This window comes from Acinonyx jubatus, chromosome B1, assembly GCF_027475565.1.
Source record: "Acinonyx jubatus isolate Ajub_Pintada_27869175 chromosome B1, VMU_Ajub_asm_v1.0, whole genome shotgun sequence".
Classification (NCBI taxonomy): Eukaryota; Metazoa; Chordata; class Mammalia; order Carnivora; family Felidae; genus Acinonyx; species Acinonyx jubatus.
Window position 1 is genome coordinate 6638744 of NC_069382.1, and position 19582 is coordinate 6658325.

The 19582-nt window shown below is 43.2% G+C and overlaps 1 protein-coding gene across 3 annotated transcripts in view; it reads left to right on the top strand.

Moving 5' to 3' along the window:
• Positions 1–19582, top strand: part of LOC106976749 (zinc finger protein 705A-like) — a 51629-nt gene that overhangs the window by 18641 nt on the left and 13406 nt on the right. For 2 of the 3 annotated variants that reach the window (XM_053216248.1, XM_027077021.2), the window contains one exon: positions 440–600. The exons of the other annotated variant lie outside the window; for it this stretch is intronic. In XM_053216248.1, the coding sequence (XP_053072223.1) occupies positions 440–445 (6 nt within the window). In that variant the 3' untranslated portion in view covers positions 446–600. Of the gene's footprint in view, positions 1–439; positions 601–19582 lie in introns of those variants that run through there. 3 annotated transcript variants of the gene reach the window in all.

Genomic DNA, 19582 nt, shown 5'->3' on the forward strand with positions numbered 1-19582 from the left:
AATGCCAACACTTTAAACATTGTTTTCTTTGTTGGCCAAACAATACCTCACACAACTTCTATATAAATATTTCTGGGAAACTTAGAAAACATTCCGTTAAAATTTTATTGACATTAAGTATTATATCAGACTAATAAGTTAGTAATGTAGAATATATTAGTAGTACTTCATAATTTGGTATTAATAAGGTATAATTATTTTCAGGAATTACTGCATAATTCAGTATTAGTAGTCTAAGCACAGATTATATAAATAATGTTACTGATATTGATACTTATACCCTTAGACTATTTCATTATAATTTAAACTTAATGTTCTCATTAATTTATCATTAATGTTGCAGTTATTATTTAAAGTAGCTTTTCCATTTTAATATTAGATGTTGTATCAGAGTTACTTCTATCAAAGTCTTCTCATTGGTTTCTCTTTTGAATTTCAGACATGATTGCGGTCAGCCTATCATTGAATCCCGCTGTTCTGAAATCTAAGGGTTCTCACTGCCTGGGTGCTGCAGGAAGAAATGTAACTTTTTCACCTCAGTCATAATTTGATAATTTGATTTCTAATGTTTTAATTAAAATAATTTTTAAAATGTGAAAATCCCTAAATTTTCACTAAATGCAGTGAAAATCTCTTCACTAAATGCAGTGCAGATTGGTACAGATCAACTACAGTTCTTTTCGTTTAATCCAGAGTTTTCAGAATTCTTCCGTCTATATGTGGTCATGAGTCAACAGTTGGTGACCTTTCTCTGGGCTGCAGTTTTCCCCAAAGAAGAGCTGCGCAGTTTGGCTTTAGGAACTAATAAACTGAGTTAGAGCTACCTTTGCATTTTAAATGTAGTGATATTAATCAGTTCAGCACAGTGATCACCCAGAGATTGCTTTCCTCCGCGGAAAAGACTAGAAACTTGGTGATTGTTCTCCTTACCGTAGTTCAGGCTGATGTACTCAGAGAACTAGGACTGGGCTGGGTATGGTGACAGGGAGGGTCAGTGAGCAGTGGGTAAGGGAAACTCATGTCCTCAAATGGCTTTCTCTTGGAGCTGGGAACTCCAGAACCAGTTCTGGAGATGGTTCCACATTCAACATCTTCTGTGCTTCAGAGTCTCCAGGTCTTACACTTGTCCTGCAGAGGAAGTCCTCAAAGGATTTGAGCACCTGTTTTCTTATTTGGGGGGTTTGGTCCGTGTGCAACTATAGTGTCACGAGACACCAGTGGGGTAAAGAAACTTGGTTCCCGTGGGTCATCTGAGGACTTGGAGCGAGGTGACAGGGATGGTCACAGATGCACAGTAATGAGCATACAAGAGTGCAGATAATCTGTTCAGTTAATATTCCTAACCTGTGACAGATGAGCTCGTGTCTTCAAGGGTGTCCCTTGACCGCCTGTTCCCCTAAGGCCTTAGCTATAGTGCTGAGGGAAGAGGGTCTGACCTCTGGGAGAGGAGATAGGCACCTCTCAGGCGGTCGGGGCTCCCAAGGTGGCCACGGCTCTGAAGCTGGCCGGTCGGCTTGGACCTTTTCTTGGTAAACTAAGCACATTTTACAGAGATGTTTAAAGCGGCGACAGCTCCAAGGGTGGTTTTCCTTTCCTGTGGACAGTCCCCCAGTAACACGCACTGAAACCGAGACACAAGTTCATCGTGATGGGCCCTGAAAATTTCAGCTGCCTCTGACAATCATTGTAACATTATAGATGGCAAGATTGGGGAACTGTTTTCTTCGAAATTCTGTTTTCCTTTTGGAGATGAGAAGACTAGATTTAACTTCTTACATGACCATGCCCATCTCTGAGTGTGAGAAAAAGTAACTCTAGAAAGGAAAACCTGAGGGGTGACATCTGCAAGGTGGAGGGGTAGGAAGGCCCAATGCTCATCTCTCCCACAAAAACAATGAACAACTACAAACTGGCAAAAATAGCTCTGGGAAAGCTTTGGATTATGACAGAGCAGCAGCAACAACCTTGCAGAGTTCAAAACCCAAGGACGGCCATAAGAAGATCCGGGAAGCATTTTATCAGTGTAGCTCCGTCCCCGGTCCAGAGCAGCTCGGCGTCCGGTCCGTCAGATGAGCCTCAGCCCACTGGAAAGGGAAAGGAGGACAACCCCACCTCGGGGCGCGTTATTAGCCTTTGCTGCCGAGGTCTCCCACAGTCTGCACCAAAGCTGAGCCAGCTGACAGAGTGGTCACTGCACGGACTTGCCCCCGGGGGCTCTGGTCATTGCTGTGCTCCGTCCCCGAGGAGGGGGACGCTTGGGGCACGACAGTGCCTCACCACGTACGGGGCCCGGAGCTGCGCCTGCTCTGAGCTCCACCCTCAGCCGGGGCGCAGCTTTGTCCCCCCAGCACCAAAGCATCCTCCCCTGTCCTGCGCCCCAGCCCTGGTTCCCAAGTCCCACTTGGGCCATCGCTCCCTGGGCTCTGCTGCCCCGAGCCCCGCCCCCAGGCCTGGCTGCAAATACTGTAATTCCCAGCGCAGGCGAGGGCGCAGTGAAACAGGTACTGCCATGCGTTCCTGACAAAATAGCCTTTCTGGTAGCAGTTTCTATGAATCAAGAGTCGAGTTCTGTTAGGCAAACACCGAGCTCTTCTTGCGTGCCAGGTATTGCCGCAGGCGGATGACAAAGGCGCACCCTCTCCACGACAGATGGCGTCCGGGGAGGGAGACAGACCCCGGGAGCTCTGTCTCAAGGGTCAGATGCAGAGACCTCGGCCGAGTGGGGTAAATGCGGGAGCGCCACCAGGGTCAGCCTGGCCTGCTTGGGAGGAGGATTGGAGAAATGGCCCTGAGCTGAATCTTAAAGCATGACTAGAATTAGTTGGGTGAAGATGAGCAAGGAGAAGGACGAGAAGGGAAGGACATTTGGGCAAGTGGAGCGTGGACGCAGGCCTGGTGTCTGCGGGAGGAGGGAAGTGCGGCAGCCTGAGTGCGGCTTCCTGAGCAAGGGCTTCACCCCAGAGGCCGTGTGAGGGCGGACACGGGGAAGGATGCCGGTATATAGGTACCGTTTAAAATCCTGCGTGAAAGTCACCGTGGATTATTTCTCAAATTTAAAAAGTAACAGACGGAAACAAATGACCCCCATTAGTCATTGGGCAAAGGATTGAATAGACATTTCTCCAAAGAAGACCTTCAGTTGGCCAATAAGCCTGTGAAAAATGTTCAACATCACTAGGCAGAAAGGACTGATGAAATGGAAATGACCATGAGATGTCACGTGACCCCTGTTAGGATGGCTGTTTACAAAGTAATAATGTTGTCAAGGATATGAAGAAGCCACAATCCTTGTGCATTGCCCACAGGGGTGTAAATGGTATAAAATTTCTACAGTGGAAAACAGCTCAGCAGGTCCTCAAAAGGTTAAACACAGAATTAACCATACAAGCCAGCAAACCCTCTACTAGGTATATAGCCCAAATCGTTGAAAGCAGGGGAGGGGGGCGTGAGATACTCAGCATCATTTGCAATCAAAAGGTAGAAACAACCCCAAATGTCCATCAACAGACGAATGGATAGACAAAACGTGGTATAGAGGTGCAGCCTGAAAAAAATGCAATTCTGACATAGATTAAATTACAACAGGGATAGACCTTGAAATCACTGTGCCAAGTGATTTCAGCCAACCCAGAAGGACAAATACCGTGGGATTCCACTTACATGAGGTACATGTAGTGATCAAATCCAAAGAGACAGAAAGTAGAAGTAACTGGGGGCTGGGGAAGGAGTTATCAGGGAGTTTGGGATGCTGAAAACATTCTGAATTTTGGATAGTGGTGATGGTTGTCCAACAATGTGAATGTACTTAATGCCACTGAATTATATACTCAAAAATCGTTAAAATGGTAAATCTTTATACGTATTTTACCACAATTCTTTAAAGAAAAAAAGAAAAGACTGACCTACAAGTTGAAGGACAAATGGACACAGGATGCCTATTGTTTGTGACAAAGGTGTGGGGCAGTCTGAGAAAGTGTGAGCTCCCCTTTCCACGGTCAAGGTCAGAAACCCCGCTACTGCAGCCCCGACTCACAGCCCAGCTCCAACATCATGGTTTATGTCCGTCTCCAGACAGCTGGGAAGGGTGTGTATTCTGCTAACTCGAGCGACAGAAAACAGAAAATTTGGTCAGTTTTGTTTGGCTTAAGTGTTGGAGCTCTCGAATGACCCAGGATGTGTGCCTTGGGACAATCTGGGCAAGTGGTTTGGAAGTTTAAAGATCCACATAAGCGCGTCCTACGATTTAACGTATCTATTCATGGTTCAGCTGCAACAAAAAGTCTTCCATATATGGTCTCCAAAAGTCACGGACAAGAATGTTCACAGCAGCACCTTCATTAGTTAACCCCTACAATATTCACATCATGCCCGTTAACACAGAATAGGTAAGTAAATATTGAATAGTCATTAAACAGAATAATCAGCAATGTGAATTAGTGACCTACAAATCGGCCAATGATTAGAACAAATTTAACAGACTTAGCCAGACACAAAAGGACACATGATCTGTAAATTCAAGCTTTTAAGGACAAAAATGAATCCATGCCGTCAGAAGTGGTGGGAAAGGCTACCTTTGGGATGATGAAGACTGACCACGTGCGCAGGGGTTGAGTGGCAGTTACTGGTCATGACTCCCGCTTAGTCTGGCTGCCAGTGCAGTGGATTCAGTTTGTGAAAATATATCAAGTGTTTCAGTTCCAATAACAATTTCTGAAAAAGTGGAAAGCAGGCTTTCAAAATGCTTCAAGGAATTCAATAGTGACGTGACATTGGAGAGAAGGTTATAGTGTCTGGATATAAACCAGATGTGCACCGTGATGACAGCAAAGATTGTCAAGGCACAGGAAGACCCACAGAACTGGCCACGGTGTCTCCAAATTCACATCTATTTTAACAAATGGCCCAGCAATGAACAAGACTCAGCCCCAGTTTTCCTCCCCTTGGTGGGCCAAGGGCTTGTTCTGGCTGCCTCCTCCTCTCCTTGAGAGCGGTAAGTGTTAATGTTGGGTAAAAGTGCACTCTGGTAAAGGCCGTTTTAGGTGATTTGAAAAAATTTATTATCGAGTTATTTTAGTAATTTGTAAAAGGTTTTTGATGTGTAAAAGGTTAGTATTTTCTGTTTTGTTGGTTTTGTTGAGGTTTCCTGAAATAAGGAACGTCTCCGAGTTCTTTCAGTAATCTCTCAGTAACTGGAGACCCCACACATGGCCGCGGGAAGGTTCCTGTGGTCTCCCCGCTCTGCTTCTAGTCTTCACACTTCATTTAGGTCTCTGCTGTGCCCTCCCTTCTCTCTCGCCCCCATTTCTTTAACCAAGAGGAACGTGGACGCAAGCATCCCCACTTGATGCATCCCCCATGGCCACCAGGTGGCGCTAAGACCCTGTGGTTTGGGCTCCAAGTTTCTGATCAGAGACCTGAGGCTCTGGGAGGAACTAGGACCCCTCAGAGCACCGGGGAGCCGTTGGCCCCGCCCAGGGTCTCATTGAAGGACGCACCACATTCTGGTGAAGGGAGGTTGCGTGAGGAAAGACACAGAAGGAGCATGATGTTTTGAAGTGGAAAAGCATTTCTGATAGGCCCGTGAGCTAGGAGTGGGGGAATACAGATCAGGACAAGGAGAGGGGAAAGGATTTATCATAAATTGTAAAGATTCTATTAAAAGAACAGCCTGTAACTATGCATCTTAGGTGACAAAAGATAGTGATAAGAAGCCATATTATGTACCTTCCATATAATTCTATTACATTTTATTTATCAAAAGTTCAGCAATAAATAAGAGAAGGAAAAGGAAAGTCAACGAATCAGTGTAGTAATTTGACAAAGTTCATTGTGCAGACGCCAAAAAGACAGTTTGGGACCCAAGAGCATAGAAACCAAATAGGGAATGAGGCTTAGGAATAGATTGTTACAAACCAGGTTATATAATGAGAAGACAGTGACTGCTCATTCTTCACAGTGACTAGGTATACTATTAAAAATTTTTTTAATGGTAGGGAATTTCTTTGCGGTTATCTCATATCAACTTTGGGAAACCGTTTTAGTTTTGCTTTTTGATTTCCAGAGACATGAAAAAGAAAATGACTCAGTCCGAATCTGTCTTACAAACTAAGCTAAATGATGGTTTGCTTATCCCACTAAACTGAATTTCTCAGCTTAGGGAATTTTTTATGCTGCCTCCATTTGTCTTGACTTTAACAGGCTTTAATAGTGTCATCATTATTATAATAAACAAAAGAATGAACAAGTAAGTGAACAAAGAAGCCTTCACATCCGCTGCGCGCCTCCTCCAATGTCCACTAGGTGGTGCTATAACCCCGTCGTTTCTTCTCCAAAAAGCAGAGGAATCAGAACTGCCATCAGACACTGGTACCTGAGGGTCTGGGAGGAGCTAGGACCCCACGATAAAACAGGGGCTGCTGGCCCCTCACACGGACTCAGTGAAGGAGTCACCACATTCTGGGAGGGAAGACTGAGTAAAACAAAAGCACAGAAAGAGCATGATTCTTTGGAGTGGAATACCATTTCCCATAGGTTCATGGGCTAGAGGAGGGGTGGTGGATTTATGTTTATTAAATTGCAGAGATTCTATAAAAATAAAATAAATTCTATAAAATAGATTCTATAAAAATAAAATGCATCTTAGGTGACAAATTAGAGTTATTTAAAAAAACCATGTTATATACCTTTAATATACTAGTGTATTAAATAATATGTATATATGTCAAGTGTATCAGTAACAGAAGTAAATGCAATGAATAACTGAATAGTACTTAGTAAAAGTTTATTGTGCACACACTAAAAATAGTGCATGACTTATGACCCAGGAAGACTCACACCACATATGGGATGAGGCTCAGGACTGTATTGTTATAAAGTAGCTTGTAAGAAAGAAAAAAGGTAGCTTGTATACCAGGAAAGCAGTGAAAGTTTATTCTTCACAGTGATTGGTAATAATATTATAACTCTCTAATCATAAAGAATTGCTTCCTGGCTATTTGGAAGCCAGTTAATCACAAGTTTTGCTTGTGATTTACAGAGGACACACAAAATATGACACAGAACCAGTGAGTCTCAGAAAATAGCCAAATTTAAGATGTGCTTGTTTTACTAAATTTGTTTTCCCTGCTCAGAGAATTTTCAAAGCTGGGCTCCATTTCTTTTAGATTTTAACAGACTTTAATACTACTGTCATTATCATATGAAAAGGATGACCGGCTACATCTCCCACGGACACCAGGTGGCGCTAAGTACCTGTCCCGGGGTTTTGGTTCCAGGAAGCTGATCACAGCCACTGTCAGACCCCCTGGCCTCTCTCTCAGGGACTCAGTGAAGGAGGCACTACATTGGGGAGAAGAGGTTGTGTGAGGAAAGGCTCAGAAGATGCATGAATCTTAGGGATCAAATAGCATTTCCCATGAGCTCATGAACCAGTCGTGTAGGAATAAAAACCAAGACGAGGAGGTGAAAAAAGGATTTTTCATAAGCTGCAAAGACTCTATAAAAATAAGGGCACATAACCATGCATCTGAGCAGGTGACAAAGGAGTAATGAAAAGAACCCATGTTATGTAGCTTTAATAGAGTATACAGTAAAAATTATATATATGTGAAAAGTTAAGCAATACTGAAGTACCACCAATAAACTGTTGAATAGTACTTGGTGAAAATTCAGGACACACGCAAAAACTTTCTGAGCCTGAAGTACTCCAAACATGGGATGGGTTCAGGGATATATTGTCACAAACCAGCTTATATTCGGGGAGAAGAATGACTGTTTCTTCTGCACAGTGACTGGTTATAAGAATGTTCAGAGATGTGGAACTGGTTACTCGATCCTTCATTTGAACCTTGAGAAACACTATGTTTTCATTACAATTTCCAGAAGCAGAAAAAGCCAAGACCCAGGGTCGGTTGGTATTGGAAAATACGGCAAATGAGCTTTGCTTATTTGACTAAACTGGTGCTGTTGCTCGGGAACTTTCAACACTAGTCTTCGGTTGCTTTTGACTGTAACAGACATTACTCCTACCGTGGTTGTTATCACTGTTGGGAGAAATGGGTGCATTCACACCTGATGCACCCACCAAAGCCAGCAGGTGGCCCCAAGACCCTTCATTTTGGCTCCGGATTGCTGATTTCAGAGTGCCTGGGGATCTGTGGGGAACCAGGACCCTATAGAGCCCAGGGGACATGTTGGCCTCTCCCAGGGACTCACTGAAGGAGTCACCACATTCTGGGGAGGGGATGTTGAGTGAAGAAAGTGACAGGATGATGAGCATGGTGCTTTGGAGGGGAATAGCGTTTCATGGGCTCATTGGCTGGGGGGGGGGGAGGGGAAAATACAAAGAGAGGAGAGGGAGAGAAGATCTGGATTTAATTACAAACATTCTGTAAAAATTATCGCCAATGTCCGTGCATGCTATCAGGAGACAAAGGAGAGAGTGATAAAAAAAAGTCTTATGTGACTTTAATATAATAATATATAAAATAATGCATAGATATATGCATAATGAAGTAATAATAGAACTAGAATCAATGAATCCTTGAGTTGTAATAAGCAAGTTTTCTGCGCACACACTAAATATTCACTCTGTGATCCAAGAGCACTACATGCATGCAACCTAGGAGGAGGCACAGGGGTATGTTGTTATAAAGCACACTATGTACTGGGGAGACACTGGCTGTTTATGATTCATAGCGATACATTGTGCTACTACATTTTTAAAATAATGGGAATTGGTTGCTCGTTACCACATATCAACTTGAGGAAATAGTTTAGATCTTGCTTGTGATTTCCATAGGCAAAAACAAGATATAACCAGACCAAATTAAAAATCAGGTAAAGTAAGTTCAGCATGCTTCACTAACGTGGTGTTGTCTGCTCATGGACTTTTCAAGGCTGTTGCCCATTTGTTTTGGATTTTTAACAGGCTTTGCTAATACCGTGATTATTTTCAGTTTTAGGAAGACCACACTAGCATCCGCTCCTGTTGCATACGCGATGGCCAGCAGGTGACGCCAAAACCCTTGCGTTTGGGCTCCAGGGAGCTGATAGTTTGGCTGTCAGGGGCTGAGGCTGTCAACCTGAGGTCTTGGGGGGAACTAGGACTCCTCAGAGCACAGGGGAGCCGCTGCCTTCCCCTCCCCCCACCCCACCGGGACTCAGTGAAGGAGACACCACGTTGGAGAGAGGAGGTTGCATGAGGAAAGGCACAGAAGAAGCATGATTCTTAGGAATCAAATAGCAGTTCCCATGGGCTCATGGACCAGTGGTGAAGGAATGAAAACCAAGACAAGGAGGAGGGGGAAAAGGATTCATCATAAGCTGCAAACACTCTATGAAAATAAGGGCACATACCAATGCATCTGAGCAGATGACAAAGGAGTGAGTAATAAAAAGAACCCATGTTATGTAGCTTTAATAGAGTATACAGTAAAAATAGTCTATATGTGAAAAGTTAAGCCATACAGAAGTACCACTGATAAATCGTTGAATAAGAACCTGGTGAAAATTTATGCCCCCCCCCCCCCGGGGTCAGTACTCTTTCTGACCCCAGAGTACTCCAAACATGGGATGGGTACAAGGATATATTGTTATAAACCATCTTATATTCAGGGAGAAGGATGACCATTTTAGTGACTGGTTATAAGAACATTCTTCAGCGATATGGAATTAGTTACTGGATCCCTCCTTTGAACCTTGAGAAACACTAAGATTTCTTCACTATTTCCAGAAGCAGAAAAAGCCAAGACCCAGGGTCAGTTGGTATTGGAAAATATGGCAAATAAGCTTTGCTAATTTGACTAAACTGGTGCTGTTGCTTGGGAACATTCAACGGTGGTGTCCGTTTGCTTTTGACGTTGTAACAGATGTTACTCCTACGGTCATTATTATCACTGTTGGGAGAAATGGATGCATTAACGCTTGATGCACCCCCCCACAGCCAGCAGGTGGCGCTAAGATCTTTCCCTTTGGCTCCAGATTGTGGATTTCAGAGTGCCTGGGGATCTGAGGGGACCCAGGACCCTACAGAGTCCAGGTGACATGCTGGCCCCTCCCAGGGACTCGCTGAAGGAGTCACCACATTCTGGGGAGGGGGGGTTATGTGAAGAAAGTGACAGGATGATGAGCATGGTGCTTTGGAGGGGAATAGTGTTTCATGGGCTAGGCGTAGAGGAATAAATACAAGGACAGAGAGGAGAGGGAGAAAGTATCTGGATTGAGTTACAGAGATTCTGTAAAAATTATTGCCGATATAAGTGCATCATAACAGGAGACCGAGTGATAGAAAGGACTTAGGTCGTATACCTTTAATATAGCATATAAAATAATGCATAGATATATGAATAACGAAGTAATAATAGAACTAGAATCAATGAATCCTTGAGTTGCAATAAGCAAATTTGCTGCGCACACACTAAATATTCACTCTGTGATCCAAGAGCGCTACATGCAACCTAGGAGGAGGCACAGGGATATATTGTTATAAAGCACACTGTGTAGTGGGGAGACACTGGCTGTTTATGATTCATAGCGATACATTGTGCTACTACATTTTTAAAAATAATGGGAACTGGTTGCTCGTTACCACAAATGAACTTGTGGGAATGGTTTAGGTCTTGCTTATGATTTCCATAGGCAGAAACAAGATACAACTAGGCCAAATTGAAATTAAAAATTAGATAAATTAAGTTCAGCATGCTTCACTAACGTGGTGTTGTCTGCTCATGGACTTTTCAAGGCTGTTGCCCATTTGTTTTGGGTTTTTAACAGGCTTTACTAATACCGTGATTATTTTCAGTTTTAGGAAGACCACACTAGCATCCGCTCCTGTTGCATACGCGATGGCCAGCAGGTGACGCCAAAACCCTTGCGTTTGGGCTCCAGGGAGCTGATAGTTTGGCTGTCAGGGGCTGAGGCTGTCAACCTGAGGTCCTGGGGGGAACTAGGACCCCTCAGAGCACAGGGGAGCCGCAGGCCCCGCCCCGGGACTCAGTGAAGGAGACAGCGCGTTGTGGGGAGGGGAACTTGAGTGAGGACAGGCAGAGAATGTGTGTGACGCTTTGGAGCTTCCTCGAATCTTTTATGATTTAGGGGCTAATGGTGGTGGAATAAAAATCAGGACAAGCAGGAGAGGAAGAGGGTTTATCATAAATTGTAGACATTCTCAGTAATACAGTCCATAGCAGTTTATTCAATTTGTGGCATAGGAGGACATGAAAAAAATCAGATGTAATATATAGTGTATAATAATAACATAAATATGCCACAAGTGCAACAATAATAGAAGTAAAGCCAATGAATCACTCCATTCTACTTCGTCAAAGTTGCTTCTGGACACACAAAAAAGGCAGCTTCTGACCCCTGTGGCGCCGCAATGTAGCATTGATGCGAGTCAGGTGTGTATGCTGTGATAAGGCAGCTTCTCTACTGGGAAAGCAGTGCCGGTTTATTCTTCACCATCTGGGCTCTAGTGTGAACACCTGCATAAGTGACAGGGCATAGCCGATTGCGTTTAGGTAACCAATAACCAATGATCACCAGGGGTGCTGTTGTCCATCCAATGAGCGCAGAGCTTCCTGCGCTGCGCCCTGAAGGCCTGCAGGGGGCGCGCCGACCCGCTGCCTCTGGCCCGCATGGAACGCATGCGCATCCGCGCATCGCGCCCCTGCCCTAGATGCTAGACCGGGGACGTGTTCCCTCGGGGGGCGATGGACTAGGCGACACCAGGGACTACGAGGGACGGTATCTGCCGTGAGTGACGTCTCTGTGCGGCCGCACTCGTGGGAGGGGGCTGTTGCGGGATGTTTCTCTTAAATAGCGAGAGAGAAGCTCGTTGTTTATCCGCCCCGCCCGGCGTGGAGGCTTTAACCAGGACGTATTTTCCGGGCGTGCCCATTCATCCAGGGCCTTTGGGTGGAAGTCACAGCATGCTGTGGGCAGGTGCAGGGATTCGGGATTGTTTCGGGGGATGTAGGGGCCCTGGTGCGGCTCCGGGGTGCACACGTGCACGGTGGGGAGGGGTCGCGCAGCCCCGCGACCCCCCAGGCGGGACGAGGACCCTGCCCCCTTCGCTGGGGGTGAGCGCCCGAGGTGCCTGGTGCAAGGTGTAAACGTTTTAACCCCTCGTGTGTCCTACACATTAAACCACAGGGGAAAGATACGGGGAGTGTACAAAGTAGGTGCCTTAAACCTGATACCACGGTTTTCAGTGTAAATAATGGCTTAAATCTGTGCTGAGATCAAGGCCGTATCTAAATGATTTGCTTAACTGGATGGAAGAGCCCTTGTTAAAGAAGGGAGCTATGATGACATTCATCTTGATTGGCCTCCAGTGTAAGCAGGGCCTGCCTTTGGATTATTAAGTACGTGAGGTTATCAGCTACGTAACAAGGGAGTAAGTCAGCTCCTGTTGGAAGAGACGGAAGGAGGCTCTGGGTTCCCCCCAGTGTGGTGACCGCGTGCCCAGTAATGACGCAGTTTTGGTCGTTTTGCCCTCCGGGTTCTTGTGGGTCGTGGAGAAAATTTTCCTCAGGCGGGTGCAACGTCTTTTATTTTGTCAAGGAATTTTAAATTTGCTGACAATTGTGTATTCAGACTCTACGGCACAAATAAGTGAAATGCTTAGATCTCAAATATAACAAAATGAATACAAATTTGCATGCCGAACACGGAAACACCGTGAAAGGATATAAAAGAGAGTGTTTAAAAATTTTTTTTATCTATTTATTTTGAGAGAGAAACAGAGAGCACGGGCGGGGGAGGGGCGGAGAGGGAGGCTGAGATTCCCTAGCAGGCGCCCTGCTGTGACCTCGATGACCTGAGCCGAAATCAAGCGTCACTTAACTGTCCAGGCCACCCAGGTGCCCCTCAGAGAGAGTCTTCACAAAGCATGTTCATGATAGGCAAATACAGTATTGTTAACATGACACATCTTCCCAAATTTGCCAATAGACTCAATGCCATCTGAATCAGAATCCCGGTAAGTTGTAGATTTTTAAAACCGTTTCCAACGTTAGAATAGCTTGCACACTTAGGGAGAAAAAGTCAAAGATTCCTCACCACCTTCCGCTCATTCCAAAAATTAACCCAAAGGGCCATCGCGATTAGAGAACGACATTGGCGACAGAACAGACCCATAGGTAAATGGAACAGAATTGAGGGCCTGAAAATAGACCCATTCAAACATAGTCACCCGAGCTTGGCCTTCGGAGCACAGCGGTGCGGGGGGATTCTTTTCAGTAACAGCTGCAGCGACTGTTCCGCTGCGTGGAGAAATGAACAGAAAACCCACCACACGCTGGAACTCACATAAACTTAAAAGCAAAATGCAAACTTAAAAAATTCTGGAATAAGAAAATACCTACTTGAACTTGGGCATAGAGGTAAGTTTTTGTATACAACACCAAAAGCATGATCCATGAAAGAGAAACATCGATAATGGCGAGTTTCATCAAAATTACAATGTTACTCTGCAGAAGATTCTGCTAAGAGAATGGAAAGGCTTCTGCAGACAAGGAGATCTTTGCATAACAGATACCAGAAGAAAGGATTTGTATGGAAAATATGGTAAAGACTCATAACACCTAAAAAGAAGAAAATTTAAAAAATAAAAATAAGTAGAGTTCTGAGGAGAGATACCAATACAGAACTTAGATAGCAAATTAATATACAGAAACATCCTCAACACCACTCACTTTTAGGGAAAAGCAAATTAAGTGAGTTACCACTTACTACTGCACATTAAGATGATGCTAAAATTTAGAAAAATTCACAAAACATTCTGCTGACCAGCCTGAGGAACCACGAGGACCTGTGGTGGGAAGGAATGTGACACAGATACTTTAGAAGACAGTCTGGCAGGTTTCTTACAATGCAAACATGGTCTCGTCTCATAATAATTGTATTTCCAGATATTTATCCATCTGGACTGAAAACTTATACCCACACCATAACAGCACACCAATATTTATAGCAACTTTATCATGATGGCCCCAAACTGGAAGGAGCCGACACGTCCTTCAGTGGGTGAATATATAACCAAAACGTACAACCGTGAAATGGAATAGTATCCAGTGATGAAAAAGCAATGAAGAATGAAGCCACATGAAGACATGGATGAAGGTTACATGCATATTTCTCTGTAGAAGAAGCCAGTCTGAAAATGACCATTACTGTATTATCTCTTTATGTATGATCTTGGAGAAGATGCAAAACTATAGAAATGCTAAATAGATGAGTAGATTCCCGGGATCTGTGAAAGGAGAAGATTGAATAAGTGAAACGTTCTAAATGACTCTTTAATGGTGGTTACCTGCCCCTATGCATTTGTCAAATCCCTTACGATTTTACAGCAAAAATGGTGAATCTTAATGAGTTTAAATTTGAAAATAATCCTTTGGGAACTAGCTTAATCCCAAGATGGAATAAGAATGTTACACAATGAATTTACTAAAAAGTATGAAACAAAGAGGCTGTAGATGGAGGAAGGGTGGGGCTGGCCTAAGTAACTTGGAATGAGTGGAGTCTGTAAGACCAAAACCAAAAGGAATTGTTACATAAACAGTGTACTCAACTTGATAAAGTTCTTTCCCAGGGAGGTACTAGTTAACAGTTCTGAAACCACTATACACATGAACTGGAATTTAACAATTAAAAAAGGATGGCGGATAGCAGGAGCCAGGTACCTCACTTTTAGGGTAGGAAGTTAGAGATAAGCATGGAAAGGAGGTTGGAATAATCCATGTTGGATACATCACTATGAACTAGTGCTTAGCTTAGCACAGATACAGATGGCTTTCATAAACAATATTTATAGTTGGGTGTATATTCGTAGGTTAGCACGTGCACACACACAGTTCCTTGCACTGTCCACTGAGAGGGTCAAGAAGCAATGGCACTCCGTAGCAACACGCACATTTAGCTCTAGAACCTGGGTTTAATACTGGTCTCCAATAGGATGAACCAGGGCTCCTCAGAGAAATGGCTGATATTAGGACTGGGCAGGAAATGTACAGACAATCCTGAAGAACCTTGAGTTTCTAAAAAGGAAGTGAGTTAAGAAAACAAAAAATAAAGATGAGGTTAAGCGAAAGGAAAACAGGAGCCAAATTAAAGATCTCCTAATGCCAAAGTTGAAATACTTTGGACAACAAAATAAAGTAGAATTGAATTCTGATTCAAAGTATAAAATCTATAGATATGAATTGATGTGTATACATGAATGGGAAAGAATAGATAGTACTCATACCAAGAGAAAAAAAACAAAAGTAACTGATTCATAACTTTGTTCTTCGAGGAGGTGGAACATAACTCCCCATTCCTTAAATGTGGGCTGTATACAGTGACTTCCTTCCAAAGAGTATGAATAGTAAGGACGGGAAAACAAGTAAATTCACAGTGGAGAAATCTGACAGCACTATTAAGTCATTTTGAAAGCATAGAGCCTTGATAAAGAAGTAATCAAAATGGCTATTTACCTCTGTTATCTTCCTCTCAATACCAAAAACCACAGACATTCTAATCATGGGGGAAAAAATCAGATAAACCTGAATGGTAGTTCTAAAGACTGTCAAAGTCATCAAAAACCAAAGTCTAAGAAAATGTCATAGCCAAGAGGATCCTAAGGAGACATGATGAATAAATATGATGTGGTATACTAGATGGGAGTCTGAACAGTAAAGATAAACCTACAGAAGTCGGAATGACGTATCGACTTTAGTTGATGACATATTAATTCATAAATTGAGTCAAAAATGGCACAGCAGTGCAAGATGATAAGAGAGGGAACTGGGTCTTAGGTATATGGGAAATATCTTTATATTTTTGCAAATTTTCTGTAAATTTATTCTGAATGCAATCTATTCCAAAATTAAAAGTTTATTAAAAACACCGTTATCATTTTCTAACACTTACTTACATGTTTGATTATTCCTACTATTAATAACTCGTAATCGACAGTGTACTAGTCATATTCTCTATTTTTTTAATTTGGAAGAATTTTGACATAGATGGGTAAATAGAACTAATATATGATTGTGTATTGCATATGTTTGTGTGTGTGTGTGTGTGGTTCTGGTATGGTTGAGTTTATGTGTCTTACTCTCTAAAAATAGCTTTTCTAAGAGGGTCAGCATTCAGATTTTAAAATTCTCTGTCATGTCTCAACATTTCCAAAGGCTGATTTCATAGCACTTCTAATGGTGAATTGATTCACTGTAATTGGCTTCCTTACTCCAAAGGATTCTTGTTCTTGTGTGTTTCCATACACACTTTTAGCACAGTCAAATCTATCCAACTATCCAACTAAGAAACTTGTTAAGGTTTGTAAGAGTGGAAACAGAATGTAGCACCATGAAGATCTGATAGCTTTTTGTAGTGCTTACCCAAACAGGAGAGTTTTAAAAACATTTCATCTGAGTTTCGTAGATGGTGGTTTGTAGAGTAACAAAAAGTAAAAATGGCAGACTATTTTGTAAAAGCTTTCAGATGCTGTTATTTTTTGGGGGGGGAAGAAATACCTCATACCGTTATTGGAGGCCCAACCCTAGAAATGGTTGTAACTATAGTTGGCCTTACAAGCTACTATTAAGTAGGCAAAAAGATTTGCCTATTAAGTAGGCAAAAAGATTTGCCTGTTATGTTTAACAAAATTCAAATGGAATTTCTAATGAGGAAATCACAGTAGGCCTCAAATACTGTTAAGAACATGTGAAGCACGGGCACCTGGGTGACTCAGTCAGTTGAGTGTCTGACTTCAGCTCAGGTCATGATCTCAAAGTGCGTGGGTTGGAGCCCTGCCTCAGGCTCAGTGCTGCCAGCTCAGAGCCTGGAGCCTGCTTCCGATTCTGCCCCTCCTCCACTCACACTGTCTGTCTGTCTGTCTGTCTGTCTCTCTCTCTCTCAAAAATAATCAAACATTAAAAAGATATAAAAAAGACACAGGAAGCAAAATACATTTCATGCTTTTCCATTCTGCAACAGAAGTCATTCATTATGAACAATATACTAGATTATAAGGTATATTCCTAAAATCATAAAATGTCCACAGTCAAAATAGTTTATTGACTTTACTGATATGAAAGAAAAGCTGGAAATGTTCTTATTATGAAGAAGTTAAGATGGTTTTGATATAAAAGCCTACCTGGCATGAGCCATGACAACGGAGCAACTCTGGCAGGTGTACGAAAGGGTGGAAGCTGTTACCACCCTGTCTCCCCACACCCCATGGTTATGGGAGATCTGTGCTCTGCTCAGCTCATTATTTGTATGCAAAATTTATTCTGTGCATTTAAGTAGGGTAGTCTTTTTAAATAGTGTACAAACAAAAGGTCCCCATTTTTTGTGCGTGAAATCGGTGAGCAGGTGGGATGTTCTCATGGGTTTGAAGACTACTTGACAAACACACAAGATTGGGGATCAAGCCAAATGCAGTCAGGGTGCTTTCTTCACAGATTAATGGTATCGATCAAATTAGTGACATGTATCAAATGTGTATGTTCAGAATACCATACTACAGTGATTAGTTGCATAGAAATTTACAATTAGCATAATGTGTTGCTTTAGCATGGTATTAGCGTGGTATTTTGAACAATGTGGAGACATTTAAGAAAGCTTTCCAAGGAAACATCTCAATTTTTAAAAATATATATTCATGGAGTTCTTCTAGACCAGCCATGTTTGTAAATGCGTTACATGATTTAACTCATTGTGTTCTCAAAAAAGCCAATGAAATATTATCCACAATTAGTAAATGGTTAAATGATTTACTCAAAGCCCCACAGCTCCTAAATGGTAGACGTGGTCTTCAGACAATGTCTGGTTCTAAATATGTTCCTGTAACCTCTGCCTTGTACTGCTGCTTCTCAAGCTAAGATCTGGATATAACACCCACCCGACTCTGAAGTCAGAAATAATTCTGTGTTCATCTCTGCATCCTGAGCTCTCAGACCAATGCCTGGTATGTTTCATGTACACGGTTTTGATGAATAAATGAACACTCAAGGAGAATCTCCAGAGAAGTGATAACACTGAAATAAAACCTGTACTAGAGACATGAAAGCCAAGTATTGTGAAAGGTCTCAGGGTCCAGGACCTAACTTGGGCTGCTAGAATTGAGACGGGCTTTATGGAGTGACATGTGAGCAGTGTTTGAAAGGTATTAACCACAAGAATATTTGTGTCATGTGGAAAACAGCCTTGCCAAAGCTCTGAGTCTTGAATTGAGTTCTCCTGCTGGGTGTTAGTAAAATATACCAGGAGAAAACAATGTTAAGTGCCTCTGGGAGTTTGTATTCTAGTTTTGGAAATGGAGGTAACTAAAATATGGAGTAGGTTTAGGGTTCTACTAAATTTTTGTCCTGGGAAAACAAAAAACAAAAATCCAAAACCGCGGCAGCAGGGTAGTTCCCATAATTCTTTCTTATGGGCCATAGATTAAGCTTTGCCCAGAGAAATGCACACTAATAACTTTTTATGTTGTAGTGTGTCTAGAAAATAAAGGTAGGGGTATTTAAATATGTTATACCATGATGATGTGTGTTGTCTCTAAACACAAGGCAGTTAGTTGGGGTCTTCAGGAAGTAATAAAATGAAACTGAATCCTTGAGGATAAATTGTTGGTTATTCGGAATTTGGACACAACAGATAGCATTCCTTCTACATATTTACCTAATGTTAGTAAGATTTTTTAGAGAGTAGAGGTAAGTTAAAATCTTCAAATGCCAGGGGAAACAGAACTGGACTAGGAAAACAAAAATTGCAAAATTAAGTCGGAGAATGCGGTATTGATAGTTCAAATAATTGGGGGGATGCTTCGTGAAGAACAAAAGCTATTTGATTTCAGTAAAACAGCAGTGTGATGTTCAAACTTGCCCACCTACTGTGCCACACTCCCCAGCTTTGTGGCAGCCGTGAGTGGCCCACGTTCCCGACGCAGCCTTCTGTTGCCAGGGCAACGCAAACGTCGTTCTCAGGGAATCGTAGTTGTGCGTTCGGACCCGTCTGGGGGCTCCAGGAGGGAGGGGCTCTCCTTTTGCGATGGCCTTAGAACTTTCTGGGGGCTGAAGGACCCTCCTGGCTGGCAATGTCAGGAGCATCTCAATGAAATCTACTAGCTGCACTTGCAGGGATTGAGCACAGGGGCGGGAGGCAGGCGGACCAGGGAGTCCCCGAGGGAGGAAGCTGGGAGATAAGCCTGCCGAGCGCCTCGGCATCTGAAGGCCACGCTGATGCCTGCGGTTGGACACGTGCTGGGAAGACGTGTGAGGGCACCAAGTGAGTCCACCGTCAGCACTGGAGCAGGTGCAGGGAAGGGTGGGACAGGGCCGACGTCCTGCCGGAGCCCTGGAGGAGAGCGCCTACAGAGTCAGTCTGCCGTGACTGGCACCGCACCGGGGTGTTTTGGCTGCGGTTGTTGAAGGAGATCGGTCTCAAGTCACGAGGTGACCCCTGAGCTGACGGAACAGACTTCAGGGCCACACACGCTGAACAGCCGTTACAAAGAGTTGAGAAAATCACTGAACAAGCGTAATAACAACAGACCCTGGGACGGTAGGAGAATCTGATTTCTGAGGACCAATTC